Below are 15921 nucleotides of genomic sequence, written 5' to 3'. Positions count from 1 at the left end.
CTGTACTCTTGTTATGTACATGCGTTAATGTTATTTACCTTTTTTTACACAGCTTGTGGGACATACGAATAAATAAAAAAGCTACCTATCGCTTCAGGCTTGTCAACACCTTAGTTAACATACCTCTCCACTGAATATATGGCTCCAAGCTCGTGAGTCGCATTAAATGTACTCGCTTTTGAAAATGAATGAAAGTCTATTAACTGTGATAGAGGAATCTGAGTCATTAGCTATTGTCCTCTGTTACCTTCTTTACATTACTATTAAAATACATACTTCTTAACCCGAAGGGTTAAAAATTCCGTAATTATTTTATGTCTCTCACGATATCTCGTGTCTCTTGCGATATCTCGAACTACTGCAAAGCAGACCAGTAAGGGGTTCCCTTTTTTAACGTAGCCTTTTCGCGCGTCTTTAAGCTGACGGGAAGGTCTACCTACGCGAAGATGGATCTAGAAACATCGAGATGTTCTTTGCTTTCCCGCTCAAACCCCGCACCCACATAACTCCCGGCTGTGTTATTCTCGCGCCTTCTTGTAGACAACTCACCGCTTTCTGTACGTAACGTCTAAACTCTCGCCTGTCTCGTGTCGTTTCTTGTGTTCCCTCTTTTGTTAACTAGAGTGCTAAGTGAACTTCACATCAACTTACGGGTGGCATGAAGTTCTTCTCTTTAATTTAGGTGAAACCTTTGTGTTCTTACTATTATTAACAAATGCAAGTAAAAAGAAAAATTATGGAGGATACGTTTATACATCACTGCGTAACATAGTTGCCATGTTGCAAGAGAGAGCCGTGATAATCACTATCACAAGGTCGAACCTTCTAAATCCCACCCTCAGTGCTACCACTGTCAAAAGTGTCTTCGCTGCAATGATCAGCAAACCACAGATTGTAAAAACCCACCCATTTGTCCACTCTGCAAAGGCTCCCATTTTCTTAAACAGTGTCCCAATCTTGATTTCCCTGCTACCCGCAACACCTGCAATTACTCCCACCCCACCTATTATGTAAATGCCAAAGCCAATCCTCAATCAACCAAACCTGAATTCACTGGCCCAATTCGTCCCACTGATGCACCTGTTCACTCCAACAACTTCCTCTGCCTGACCCCTCACTGCTGAAGGATGGCTAAATTCGTGAAAATCGACCTGCAAAACATTCATCCATTCCAATGTCCACACATCCACCAACAAATTTCACTTTCTGCCTACTCCAGCTTCCATCTCAACACCCAAGCCACGTACTCCCAGATCCATTTCATCTCCACCCACCTCGACACCCTAGTCTAAAACCCCTCTAGTCCTCACTAGCATACACCACACTTGTCTCTATTTGACACAACAGCACTAGAACACCCTGTCAGCACTACATTATGTAATTCAACCTCCGCTCCCCACCCACCATAAGGGTATTTCAATACATGCACTGTCGCAACACAACGCCCAACGCTATCACACCAGCCGAACCTCTCCTTATATATCCTCCACAGTACAGATAATCCCATTTCTCTTGCAAGAGGCAGAGTTGCAATTGGCCAGCACAGGAACACTCTTGTTCAGCCACAATCCTTTTACAGTACTCTCACTGAACATCTTGTCCTCACCCTTTTCTTCAAAACTCTAACATTACCTACATCGCCATTTAATCTGACTTCATCATCCCATCCCCTATGCCTTCCTCACCCACGTTGACCATACATTTTCCACCTCTATCATTGCTGCTGACCTCAACATCTGTAGTAGATCCCCTGCAGAACTCCAGTGGTGGCAGCAGTCCACATAGTTTCTGGAAGGTGACATGGTCCCCATCCCTTACCATACTTGTCCTGAAAGCAACACCACCCCTGATGATGTCCTAGCATCTCCCAATCTACTTAGATACCTCACTGCAGATGTCATCAATCCAACTGGAAGTGAGCACCTAACTGTTCTCCACGTTATCTCCTACACACTACCTCATACCTATGTACCCTATCCCAATCTCCATCAAAGAGTTCTCCAAAACTTCTCACATGCCAAGAGGAGTGCCTGCTGGGAATCCATAGAAACACAGATTAAAAGCCACCCGCTTACATTCCAACAACCTGATGATATCTCTCAAGCCGTGTCCTTCCTGCAGCAGACGTTGTTGTTGTTGTTCTTGTTGCTGTGGTCGTCAGTCCAGAGACTGGTTTGATGCAGCTCTCCATGCTACTCTATCCTGTGCAAACTTCTTCATTTGCCAGTAACTACTGCAAACTACATCCTTCTGAATCTGTTCAGTGTATTCATCTCTTGGCCTCACTCTACGATTTTTACCCTCCACGCTGCCCTCCAATACTAAATTGGTGATCCCTTGATGCCTCAGAATATGTCCTACCAAGCGATCCCTCCTTCTAGTCCAGATGTGCCACAAATTTCTCTTCCCCCAATTCTGTTCAATACCTCCTCATTAGTTATGTGATCTACCTATCTAATCTTCAGCATTCTTCTGTAGCTCCACATTTCGAAAGCTTCTGTTCTCTTCTTGTCCAAACCATTTATCGTCCACGTTTCACTTCCATACATTGCTACACTCCATACAAATACTTTCAGAAACGACTTCCTGACACATAAATCTATATTCGATGTTAACAAATTCCTCTTCAGAAACGCTTTCCTTGCCATTGCCAGTCCACATATTATATACTCTCTACTTCGACCATCATCAGTTATTTTGCTCCCCAAATACCAAAACTCTTTTACTACTTTAAGCGTCTCATTTCCTAATCTAATTCCCTCAGCATCACCCGATTTCATTCGACTACATTCCATCATTCTCGTTTTGTTTTTATTGATGTTCATCTTATATATTCGTTTGAAGACACTGTCCATTCCATTCAGCTGCTCTTCCAAGTGCTTTGCTGTCTCTGACAGAATTACAATGTCATCGGCGAACCTTAAAGTTTTCATTTCTTCTCCATGGATTTTAATTCCTACTCTGAATTTTTCCTCAACCCTGTCCCACTCCCTTCCCAACCACGGCTTCCCTTTCATGCCCCTCGACTCTTATAACTGCCATCTGGTTTCTGTACAAATTGTAAATAGCCTTTCGATTCCTGTATTTTACCCCTGCCACCTTCAGAATTTGAAAGAGAATATTCCAGTCAACATTGTCAAAAGCTTTCTCTAAGTCTACAAATGCTAGAAACGTAGGTTCGCCGTTTCTTAATCTATTTTCTACGATAAGTCGTAGGGTCAGCATTGCCTCACGTGTTCTAACATTTCTACGGAATCCAAACTGATCTTCCCCTATGTCGGCTTCTACCAGTTTTTCCATTCGTCTGAAAAGAATTCGTGTTAGTATTTTCCAGCCGTGGCTTATGAAACTGATAGTTCGGTAATTTTCACATCTGTGAACACCTGGTTTCTTTGGGATTGGAATTATTATACTCTTCTTGAAGTCTGAGGGTATTTTGCCTGTCTCATACATCTTGCTTACCAGATTGCACAGTTTTGTCAGGGCTGGCTACCCCAAGGCTATCAGACGCTATATCTGCCCATATTCCTACCAAGACCATACATCCTCATCGGCTCGCCCACTCTTCACAAACCCTTCTCCTGCTCTGAGAGACTCATTGTTTGTATTGCTCCTTCTTGCGGGCCCGTGACTGGGATATTCTCACAACCCGCAAATACGGAGACACATCATGAATTTATAAAATGCAAAAAAGTGTCGAGAATGGCTCCGTACATGCACCAGACTCAACACTACACTCCCCATTATCTCTTCCAAGTGTGGGGAAGCATTCCATCAACTCACTGGTTATAACGCCATTCCTCAATGCCTGCTCCTCCACAACAGCCATCTCTCACCTGACAACTGGAGCGAAGCTGACCATTTTGCATTCTATCTGTCTGACTTCTGCTCATCCCTGGTGACCCCATTTTGATTACCCTCTGTTTCCCAGTATCCATAAACGCACGAGCACTGCTGTCCTACCCTGGGCTCCCAGCTTCTAGTACTTGTACAACATACCACAAGCAGAATTAAATACACTTATCACAGCACATGACATAAGACAAGCACTCGACAAAAACTGCAACACCCCCAACAGAAACAACTGCATTATCTACTGACACCTCAAAGAGTACGTGGTCTCCCTCATAGTCACCCTTGCAACTCTTTACACCATTATCCTCTCCACAAGTTACAATACTATGGTCAACTATAGAAAAACTCCAAAACCACAATTTTTTCAGCCTGCAAAAAAAAAAGTCAGGATACCTCCTCCTACCTCCACATTTGCCTCACCACGCTCATCAGCAGCGTTTCGAATCCACCCTCTCCCAATGAATCCATCAACATCAGAATCAACACGATCACCTTCCTGTTAACCAGTGTGGCTCCCATCCAAATTTTCCTCTGATAAACAGCTGCTGCACCTCACCTTCCTCCTATGCCACAAGCCCAACTCATGTGAATCCGCTGTTTTGTTTCCCTCAACCTAGAGAAAGACTGTAGTTAAGTATGGCATTTTGGTCTCCTATTTAAACTCCAGACATACACACTTCAAATTAAGTATGTTCACTTTATTGCATTATTCTTATCTAATCACAAATCCTTTATCAGTATTAATGATACCGTTCCTGTACCTTCCATCCCTCTGAGGGTGTGGTCCAAGGTTCCATTTTCCCTCATCTCTTTTGTCCCCTCTACACTGCTGATATGTCCAAACCATCTCCACCTCGTTTAGTACGCTACTGACACCGCTTTTCTCACCCTATACCCTACATCCAGATATTTTAATGATCCTTCCAAAGGCACCTCAATCAGTTTACCTCCTGGTGTAACCAATGACGCCTTGGGATCAACCTCTCCTAAAACCAGGTAATAATAATAGGACCTGCTTCTTCCATCTCCATGACTTTTAGCTTACCATTTATGACTGTCCTATCTAGTTAATTAATACACTAAAATATCTTTGACTAATATTCAAGTGGCAACCAATGTGGAAACCTCACCTATTAACCATACAACAGAAAGCCCACAATAGACTGAAACTACTAATAGGCTGAACTTGCGGATTACATCCCTCCACTATGCTTCACATCTACATAACCCTGATCTGACCCATCCTCAGTTAAGTACATGTTGCATGAATCTCTGCCCCACCAAACTTCTGTAAGTCCCTCCAAATCCTTGAATGTCATGCACTGCATCTCACTTTCCAAATCCTCGAATGCCATGCACCTTGCCTCACTTTCCACATCCATTTACCTTCCTCCCCACATGTTCCTCTACTATGTCATCAAATTCCCACCCCTCTTCACCCATCTTGAACACCTCTACATCACCTATATTATCCACCAACTAGAGCCCAACAACCCCAATGTTTCCCCTCTGATCACCAAACTTATTACGCTGCTGAGCATTTACAAACATGTCCCACCACCCCCACACCTACACAGTATCCGTATCCTATCCCAGCGCCACTTCAGCCAGCTCCCTCTAGCAGACAATGGTATCCGCCCCAATGTTTACGCCTCCTACCAACTTTAACACCTACCCACTCCACATCAGGCCACCTTTTCTCTTATTATCATTACCTTTCCTCTCGTCAGCCTATGTCTTTTCCAACTCCTGTGTTCCCACTATCCATCCCAACATCTACCTTCACTTCCATAGTTTTCCTGCCTAACAGATCCCTATCTTTTGTACTCACAACACTCAACCCTTTGGAATATATTATCTCCTCGCAAAATAGTTCTCTCCCATTGCAAGTCATTCAGATCGTAACTGAAAGTGCAGTGCTTTCAGCATCCTGCGATGTATTTTTAATGTATATATTTTCGTTTCTTAGTTGTTAATCTCTGATTTTTAATTTACAAAAGGCGAAGAGCTCTTATGCTGGTTTTCTCCTCTTTGTTGTATGTTACGAAATGCTCTTGGCTGAAGAGCGGGATATTGTACCACTGACAGCCCTCTCCGCGCCCATATGGGGCGAGGGGGAGGAAATAAGAATAATAACAAAGTACTATGTGGCACCGCAGAGAGTGCTAAATAGCGTGTCCTTGCCTTCGCATGTTTTGCTTGTCTCTTTGTGAAGTAATCCCGCTACTCTCTCCTGTGACGTCGCTGGAGCACAGTCTTGACCGCTTATGCTATAATACCCAGAAGGTATGCCTCCGTTTGAGGATAATCTCTTGTATAATGCAGTTTCTCGGCATGCTGTAGTCGGAAACATATCTCGTGATCTATATGACGCTGTTTAATAGTCTGTCCAAATAAAACTGTCCACACCCACAAGCTATTCTCTATATCAGGACGTTCTGAGGCGTACATGTTAGCAAGAAATATTTTTTCGCGTAAAACTTAACATCTACATCTATGTATACAGTCGCAACTCCACTTTTCAGTGCAATGCTTATCAGTTCGACTCTAGTCTCTCTTAAGCTTATTCTGATGATTCATGCGCGAAGTATATGGCGTTGGGAATAGAAGTTTCGTACATGCGTCCGCGGATATTGTTTCCCCAAATTTTTGCACAAGTGCAGCAAGACTAATATCACGTGTCTTCTAAATACACCATTTTACCTTGCATACCACCTCTGGTATGCTTTCCTAAGGCCTTTATAAACCGTTTGTAGTACCCATCATGCGTTTCCGAATTCGTTCGATTCTCTTATTAAGCTAGATGATAATGGTTCCAAACACTTGAACAGTGCTCCAGAACAGGTGGTACTAGTGTTCTGCACAGCTTTCCTTGATAGGGCACTACACTCTCTCAGAATCTACCATGTAAATTTTCCATTCTCTTTCCATGCTATTGATTCGACATGTTTTTTCCATTTCATATCGGTCCGGAGTGCAAGCCCTACATGTTTGTATGACACACTGACGTTGTAAACTGATATAGTTATTACTCTTTGTAATAGATGCGGTCAAGCATTTATCAATATTTATGACAGTTGTCATCCAGTACACCAAGCAAAAGTAATGTGTACATTTTTGTATAGCTCCTACGAATCCCCCATGGACGATATATTCCTGCAGACAACATCATCGCCATTATACTGTAGAAGAGTGTTCTTGAGCAGTCTGATAAAGTATTTGTGTGTGTTGAGACCACCACCGGTCGAGCTGCCAAGGACACGTTATATTACTTTCCCTTCTATTGAACTTTCACCATCTATTGTAGGAGTTGATCGAGCTAACTCTTCTATACGAAAGTGCGCTGAGAATTAATGCCTCCGAACTCATTATTCTGTTCTCAGCATCGGCTGAGGCGTTAACATCTCATGCGTATTACCCGGTCGACTTTTCCACTTCTCTGGCGCCAGTCGGGAACTTCTGCCGCTACAGGGACCAAACTGTTTGCGTGTAACATGGCATAGTGTAACGTAACTATGTCGATGTGTACGAAACAGCCAGCTCTAATCCGGTTTCGAATTCTAAGAGTTCATCCACACATCGTGTAACTTCTCCTTTAGCATGACAATGCACGACCACACACGAGCGCTGCAGCAGCAATCCGATGCCTTGTGTTGATGGTCATTGATCGTCTTCCATACATTCCGGACGTGGTCCTATCCGATTTTCATCTATTTCTAAAACTGAAAGCACACCTTCGAGGATTTCACTTTGGTAGTGATGAAGCGGTGCAAGGAAAGGTGAGGTTATGGGTCCGTCAAGAAAGTCAAACATTCCACAGTGGCAGTATCAAAAATTTGTCTCTCGTCGGGGGAAATGCGTTCGTCGCCAGTGTGACTATGTTCAGAAGTATGTAGAAATAAAGACTAAAGATGTAGAATGTTAATAACGTTTGTTTTATTTAGAAAGCTTTAAGCGTTTTCACACAAAATTTTCAGCTGCATTTATCAGCACACCCTCGTAATATATGTGTATGCACATGCTCTGGAACTTGTTTCTTTGTTATAGTCGATAAAGTCGATGTGCTTTCGCAGACTGAATAATGTGGAATCTACCGATTCGGTAGTATTTCTTATTACTTGCAATATACACAACTGGCCATTAAAATTGCTACACCAAGAAGAAGTGCAGATGATAAACTGGTATTCATTGGACAAATATATTACACTAGAAGTGACATGTGATTGCATTTTCACGCAATTTAGGTGCATAGATCGTGAGAAATCAGTACCCAGAACAACCACCTCTGACCGTAATAACGGCCTTGATACGCCTGGGCATTGAGTCAAACAGAGCTCCGATGGCGTGTACAGGTACAGCTGCCCATGCAGCTTCAACACGATACCACAGTTCATCAAGAGTAGTGACTGGCGTATTGTGACGAGCCAGTTGCTCGGCCACCATTGACCAGACGTATTCAGTTGGCGAGAGACCTGGAGAATGTGCTGGCCAGGGCAGCAGTCGAACATTTTCTGTATCCGGAAAGACCCGTACAGGACCTGCAACATGCGGTCTTGCATTATCCTGCTGAAATGTAGGGTTTCGCTGGGATCGAATAAGGGGTAGAGCCGCGGGTCGTAACACATCTGAAAAGTAACATCCACTGTTCAAAGTGCCGTCAATGCGAACAAGAGGTGACCGGGACGTGTAACCAATGGCACCCCATACCATCACGCCGGGTGCGCCAGTATGGCGATGACGAATACACACTTCCAATGTGCGTTCACCGCGATGTCGCCAAACACGGATACGATCATCATGATGCTGTAAACAGAACCTGGATTCATCCGAAAAAATGATATTTTGCCATTCGTGCACCCAGGTTCATCGTTTGTACACCATCACAGTCGCTGCTGTCTGTGATGCACCGTGAAGGGTAACCGCAGCCATGGTCTCCGAGCTGATAGTCCATGCTGCTGCAAACGTCGTCGAGCTGTTCGTGCAGATGGTTATTGTCTTGCAAACGCCCCCATCTGTAGACTCAAGGATCGAGATGTGGCTGTATGATCCGTTACAGCCATGCGGATAAGATGCCTGTCATCTCGACTGTGAGGCCGTTGGGATCCAGCACGGCATTCCGTATTACCCTCCTGAACCCACCGATTCCATATTCTGCTAACAGTCGTTGGATCTCTACCAACGCGAGCAGCAATGTCGCGATACGACAAACCGCTATGGCGATAGGCTACAATCCGACCTTTATCGAAGTCGGAAACGTGATGGTACGCATTTGTCCTCCTTACACGATGCATCACAACAACGTTTCACCAGGCAACGCCGGTCAACTGCTGTTTGTATATGAGAAATCGGTTGGAAACTTTCCTCGTGTCAACACGTTGTAGGTGTCGCCACCGGCGCCAACCTTGTGTGAATGCTCTGAAAAGCTAATCATTTGCATATCACAGCATCTTCTTCCTGTCGGTTAAATTTCGCATCTGTAGCATGGTGTGGCAATTTTAATGGCCAGTAGTGTAATATGTGTGGGAAAAGTTGACTTGTAATTCACAGTAGTGGTTTTTCCCGAACTTTTTGTGATACTTAAGGAGAAGCTGTCCTTTCTCCAGGAACTTCGTGGAGTATCGATAGTTTGTCCAGTCGATAACAGGGAAATTAAGTTGGCAATCCTCTACTACCCTGTGATTGTGTTGTTTTCTTGACCACGAATTTAGTCTGGTTTGAACAATTTTGCTATTGACTGCCTGAATCTGGAGTGCAGTAGAAACATCTGACAGTTAATGTAAGGCTACCATCGTCATTTACTCTTTGCCATAACAATTCGCAGTCCTACTCATGTACTCGAACGTGTTCTTGATACAAAAGCCGCGACGAGAATAGTTTCCAAGGGTTGGAAAACTTGGGGAACTTACATAGGACCATAGTTTTCTTCGGTTCTCTGCCAGATCTATTGACAAGATATGACGGTGGTAGTTGAATGTTTCGCGCATAGATCTTTTCACAGACGCTCGAATTTCTACTAACCATTGCTTGTGGTCATTTAAGCATTCTCTTTTGAACAGAGAGTGCAACAGCCACTGCTGCCTCAGCATCTTCAAAATTTCGTTATTAAACCATGGTGCGTCTTTTCCATCCTTTATCTACTTACTAGGCACATAAGTCTTCAGACCACGATTTAGAATGTGCTAAAACTTTGCCCATAGTTCCTCTACGTCCATCTTACTGGAACTAAGTGATGCCAGTTCACTGTCTAACTGAGATGCTAACAATTGCTTATCTGCTCTTTCTAGCAGAAACACACTTCTAGCATTCTTGACTGATTTATTAACTGTCCGAACCACAGTTACGGTAATGACATCATTATCGCTAATCCCCGTTTCTACACTGACACAGTCGACAAGTTTCGACCTATTTGTAGCTACAAGGTCTAGTATATTTCCATTGCCTGTGAGCCGCCGAGCTAGCTGCTCAAGACAGTTTTCAGAAAAGGCATTCAAAAGTATTTCGCATGACTGTCTTTCCTGTACCCGCCGCAATGATGTCATACAGGGTGTGGTAGATAAGTAATGAGACTGGCCGCCGCGCGGCGCCCCAGTCGCTCGCAGGGCGGTCTCCACCTGTACGTCACGTGGTGGGGGATCTGAGCCAACAATAGAACCCGTTCGCAGTCGTGTCGGAGCTCTGGTGCAGTGAGGGTCGAGCTTCGCGTATTACGTTGTTTGTGTGCCCGTGACACTTGTGAAAACGCTGAAGATGGATCGCTCGATAGAACAGTGGTATGCAATCAAATTTTGCTTTCGCTTGGGCAAAACTGCTTTGGAAACTTTTGCTATGATTACGGAGGCCTACAAAGAAGACTCCCTATTAAGAGCTCAAGTGTTCCGGTGGTTTAATGAATTTAAAAACGGGAGGGAATCCGTTGAAGACATGGAAAGATCTGGACGCCCTTCAACGAGTCGTGTGGATGAAACGGTGGCCAAAGTGAAAGAACTCCTGGACTCCGACCATCGTTTAAGTCTCAAAATGATCGCCGATGAGGTCTCCGTGAATAAATTTACGGTTCACCAAATTGTTACGCAAGATTTGATGATGAGGAAAGTTTGCGCAAAATTGGTTCCCCGTGTGCTCACCGCTGAACAAAAGCAACAACGAGTGGACGTTTGCCGTGAGATGTTGAATGATTTGGAAAATAATCCACACTTTTTAGACAACGTAGTAACAGGCGACGAATCGTGGACATTCCAGTACGACCCGGAGACGAAAGCCCAGAGCTCGGAGTGGCACACACCGGCATCCCCGCGGCCGAAGAAAGCAAGAATGTCAAAGTCCCGCATCAAGACAATGCTGATTGTGTTTTTCGACAAGCGGGGGTTAATTCACAAAGAGTTTGTCCCTCAGGGGAAGACTGTCAATGCCGAATTCTACAAAGAAGTCCTTCAGCGATTGCACACTGCCGTCAAACGGGAGCGACAGGACCTTGCTCAACGCTGGCGTCTCCACCACGACAACGCTCCGGCGCACACAGCGTTCCTCGTGACCTCCTACTTGACCCAAATTGGAGTTGAAGTTTTGCCACAGCCACCATACAGCCCTGACTTGAGTCCTCCTGATTTCTTCCTATTTCCGAAGGTCAAAAGATGCCTGAAGGGTCATCGTTTCGACGATATTCCGAACATCCAACGTGCTGTCACGAAGGCACTAACTGGGATAACTCAAACGGACTACAGTGGGGCCTATGAAGCTTGGAAAACGCGCTGGCGACGTTGTGTCAACGCCCAAGGCGAGTACTTTGAAGAATATTAACGTTTTGTACAAATTGGATCAATAAATTAGTTTTTCTAGACTGAGTCTCATTACTTATCTACCACACCCTGAAGACATCCCAGTCTACACTCAGTAGGTTAAAGTCTCCTCTAACTGTTATTGCATGATCTGGGTATTCACGCGCCACTGACCGTGAATTTTCTTTGAATGACTACAGAACTGTCACAGCGGAATCGGCTGGTCAGTAAAAACTTCGAACAATTAACTTGGTTTCACCTACACCTGTTACACGTGACGAGATAACTTCACGTCACACTCAACTTCGATCTCAATGGAGACAATATTTTTGTCAACTGCAATGAGCACTCCTCTTCCTATAGCTTCCAATCTGTCTTTGCGATATACGTTCCACGACTCACTAAATGTCTCAGACTTTTCCACTTCGGCTTTCAGTCGACTCTCGGTCCCAAGAATAACTTGAGCGAGAGAACATTCCTGAAGGACACTATATTCGGGGATTATATTAGGAATATTCGACAGTTTACGGATAAAATTTTGACAGTCGAAGTGTCTTAACTCTGGATGACGCCTGAAGTCCCTTGCAGCGTATCGACTGGCGAGTGTTCATTAGAGCACTTCAAACTGCCGTCTAGCCTAAAAAACCTTCATGTGTACACTACAACTACTTTGCTATTCTAGTAGAGCTGCTTCCTTTTTCGCTGAATGGACCTTGAAACAGTTGCACGTCTACGTCCGGGTACATCTCCGCAGCCGTCGTACAACTCCATCAACTACAAGAAGCTGGTATCTGTACAGATATCATTGGTGATCTTGCAGCTCTCGAAGAATGAAGTTATAATGAAATCTAGACCTTCCGCTGCTTATAGACATTGATACATATCACGGGAACAGTTGAAGGATGTGTGCCCTGACCGAGACTCGAACCCGGGACCTCCTGCGGCGGTTTCGCGTAGCGCCAATTTATCGTTGACGGTATACTTCAATCGCAGCGTTGCTTGAACTGTTCACAGACATAGCCGTTTCGGAAATGCTTCTGGCCTTGGCCCGAAAGCCAATGATCATGTTATTTTGGACGTCAGATAAATCACTCCGTTTCCGCTTCACGACAACGACGCCATTGTTTTCCGCGTTCTCGCGACACGATTTTCATGTCTTCCACTGCTTGTGCCGTCTGGGAGTGATTATTGAAGGCTGACGTCGGACTTAAGCGGTAGTCACTTTAACGTGAATATCTCTTTCACATCATTACACAGTACATCTCAAGAACTTTATTTTATGTAGCCCCATGAGTTATAACCAAGTTCTATGTGTAGTATTTTGAAGTTAGACATTGTGACGCGTAATGAAACACTACTGTAGAGATGCGAAGAAATAAGGATTAGGCTGAATGTCAGTTTGCCCTTCTGCTGTATTATACTCACATTATTTCCTTGCTCTGCTGTACGTCTGCACCTAAGGGGTCTCTCTTCATTAGCAGTTCAGGAACCTTGTGTTTCAGTGAGAAATAGGCGTCAAGCGACTTCTTCACGCGCTCCGTGCTGCATTTGCAACCGATGTACATCCCTTCGAGGACGCGATCATCTGTAACAGAATTTATAATCAGCTGAAGCCACTCTCATCGCATCTTGCAGCAAAGAAAACAAAATCTCAGACCTGAGTGTATTGACTGTGGCGCGTCCACTCAAGAGAGGTTGCTTCACATTCACTTAAATCTGGTCCGGATATTGTGATTTTAGGTACGGACAGGGGCAATGACACAGTTGTTCTGGACAGGCAAGATTACGTTACAAGGATGCAGTGTTTACTGTATGACTCAACCTATCGCAGGATCGGTGCTGGCCCCCCAAAATGTGTTGATAGAAAATACGAGTATAACAGCCTCTTGGTAAGTAGTTCGTTGTGTCGCTGGAGACTATCAAGAGTCTTAATGCATATTGTGCTATTCCCCTCTAGGTTATATGGTCTTCCGTAGACCCACAAAGAAGGGGTACCACTTCTTCCGGCATATCGTGTAGCAAAAACACCTTGCTACTCTGTTGAGACCACTAGTTGGTCGGTGTGAGCATCACAGTAAGAAGTGGGTGGATTTCTGACATCTATTAGAGGGAATGCGTTTGACTAACTCTGATATTCTAACAAGTTTTGATGTGTTTTCTCTCTTAACTCGTGTTCCTCTCGGTGATTTGTTATGGTTGATTAAGGTTATGTTAAGCGTTCAATTAACGAAGCTATTTCGACGTGTATTGACTTGCACTTACTATTTTTTCAAAGACCAATGCTGTGAGCAGACAGACAGAGTTGCGATGGGATGTTAGTGTGATCTGTTACTGCAAATTAATTTATGGAAGACTTCAAGGAATGTCCCTTGGAGTCGACTGCTTTGGAACCTGTGGTTTTCCTTCTTTCTTTGCGATGTGTAGTCGATACCATTCGGTCTTGTACACTGGCATATGGCCAGGAGAGCGATGTGCCGACCGCCTGCCACTCCCTATCCGCATCCACTGACGCCTCAGGGCTCAGGACGACACGTTGGCCGGTCGGTACAGTTGAGCCTTCGTGGCCTGTTCGGGCGAACTTTAGTTTTTTAGACGATACTTACGTTGTTTGGCCTCATGACAGAACGAATTTGCAGGAGTTTTTAGAGCACTTGAATTCAATCCACCAGAATATTCCTTTCACGATGGAGATGGGAAAGGATGGCTCCTTTCCATTCCTTGATGTACATAGTCATGATGAAGGATACGTTGGGACATGCTGTTTGTAGGAAGCCTTATATCTAGAGGCTGATAATTGTTACCATCTGTCTCACCTTCAAGGGGTATTTCGCACCTTGGTTCACAGGTCTCATTTCAGACCTGAGTTAAACCGTCTTCCATCTACATCTACATCACACTCCGCAAGCCCCCTAATGGTGTGTGGCGGAGGGTACTTTCAGTACGACTGTCTCATCCCTCCAAGCCTGTTCCACTCGATAATGCGTGAGAAGAGCGATTGTCGGTTAGCCTCTGTATTGGCTCTAATTTCTCGAGTTTTCTCCTCGTGGTCAATACGCGAGACGTATGTGGGGGGAAGTTATACGTTGCCTGACTCCTCCTGAAAAGTGCTGTCCCGACATTTCAATAGTAAATCTCTCCCTCTTGTAACGTCTGCCAGTGGAGTTTGTTCAGCATCTCGGTAACGCTCTCTCTCCAGCTAAAAGATCCAGTGACGAAATGCGCCGCTCTTCGTTGGATCCTATCTATCAGTCCTACGTGATAGGGATCCCAGATAGATGAAGAGCACTTCAGGATCTGGAGAAGAAGAGCCTTATAAGCCACTTCTTCGTGGATTAGTTACATTTTCTTAAGATTCTTCCGTTGAATCTGAGTCTGGTGCCTGCTTTTTCCACTATTTCCTTTATGTTTTCATTCCACTTGAGGTCGCTCTGGATAGTTACTCCCACATATTTTACAGCAGATACTGTTTCCAGCGTTTTTTCATCAGTAGTGTAGCTGTACAGTAGTAGTAATACTTTACATTTATTTACGTTATGGTCAACTGCGAGAGTCTGCACCATTCATCGATTCTCTGCACGTCGTTATGTAAATTCTTACTATCTTCTGGCGTTGCTGCTTTGGTATAGACAACTACATCATCTGCGAATAGTCTTAAAGAACATTCGACGCTTTCTACTAGATCACTTATATGTATTGTCAACAGCAATGGTCCTATCACAGTTCCCTGTGGTATTCCGGATATTACTTCATATCTGTCGATTTGGTTCCGTTAAGAGCGACGTGATGAGTTCTATCTGCAAGAAAGTCTTGAATCCAATCGTAGGTCTGCTCCGATACTCGATAAGCTCGTATTTTTTCATTACACGTCAATGCGGGTCGGTGCCAAATGCCTCACTGAAATCAAGGAACAGAACACGGCATCAACCTGAGCGCCGTTATCCACTTCGCTGTGGATCTCATGGAGGAACAGAGCAAGCTGAGTTTCACAGGATCTCTGTTTGCGGATTACATGTTGATATTTATAGAAGAGACTTTAATTTTCCAGAAACGTCATAATTCTTGAGCATAAAACGTGTTCTATAATTCTAGAACAGATTGACGTCAACGATATAGGTCTGTAATTGTGTGCATCTGTCTTACGGCCTTTCTTAAGAACGGGAATGGCCTGCGCTTTTTTTCAGTCGTTAGGTACCTTTCGTTGCACAACAGATCTACGATAAATTACTGCTAGAAGAGGAGCAAGTTCTCTTGCATAGTCTTTATAGAATCTTATAGGTACCTCATCTGGTCC

At 44.3% G+C, this 15921-nt stretch overlaps 1 protein-coding gene across 2 annotated transcripts in view; it reads right to left on the bottom strand.

The window, feature by feature from the left end:
* The window catches only part of LOC124612936 (alpha-tocopherol transfer protein-like), a 156980-nt gene that overhangs the window by 64151 nt on the left and 76908 nt on the right, over positions 1–15921 (bottom strand). For both annotated transcript variants that reach the window (XM_047141433.1, XM_047141434.1), the window contains one exon: positions 13056–13215. In XM_047141433.1, the coding sequence (XP_046997389.1) occupies positions 13056–13215 (160 nt within the window). The remainder of the gene's footprint in view (positions 1–13055; positions 13216–15921) is intronic.

This window comes from Schistocerca americana, chromosome 4 (genome assembly GCF_021461395.2).
Source record: "Schistocerca americana isolate TAMUIC-IGC-003095 chromosome 4, iqSchAmer2.1, whole genome shotgun sequence".
Taxonomy (NCBI): Eukaryota; Metazoa; Arthropoda; class Insecta; order Orthoptera; family Acrididae; genus Schistocerca; species Schistocerca americana.
The sequence above is the reverse complement of the archived record's forward strand: the minus strand, read 5'-3'. Positions and strand labels throughout refer to the sequence as shown.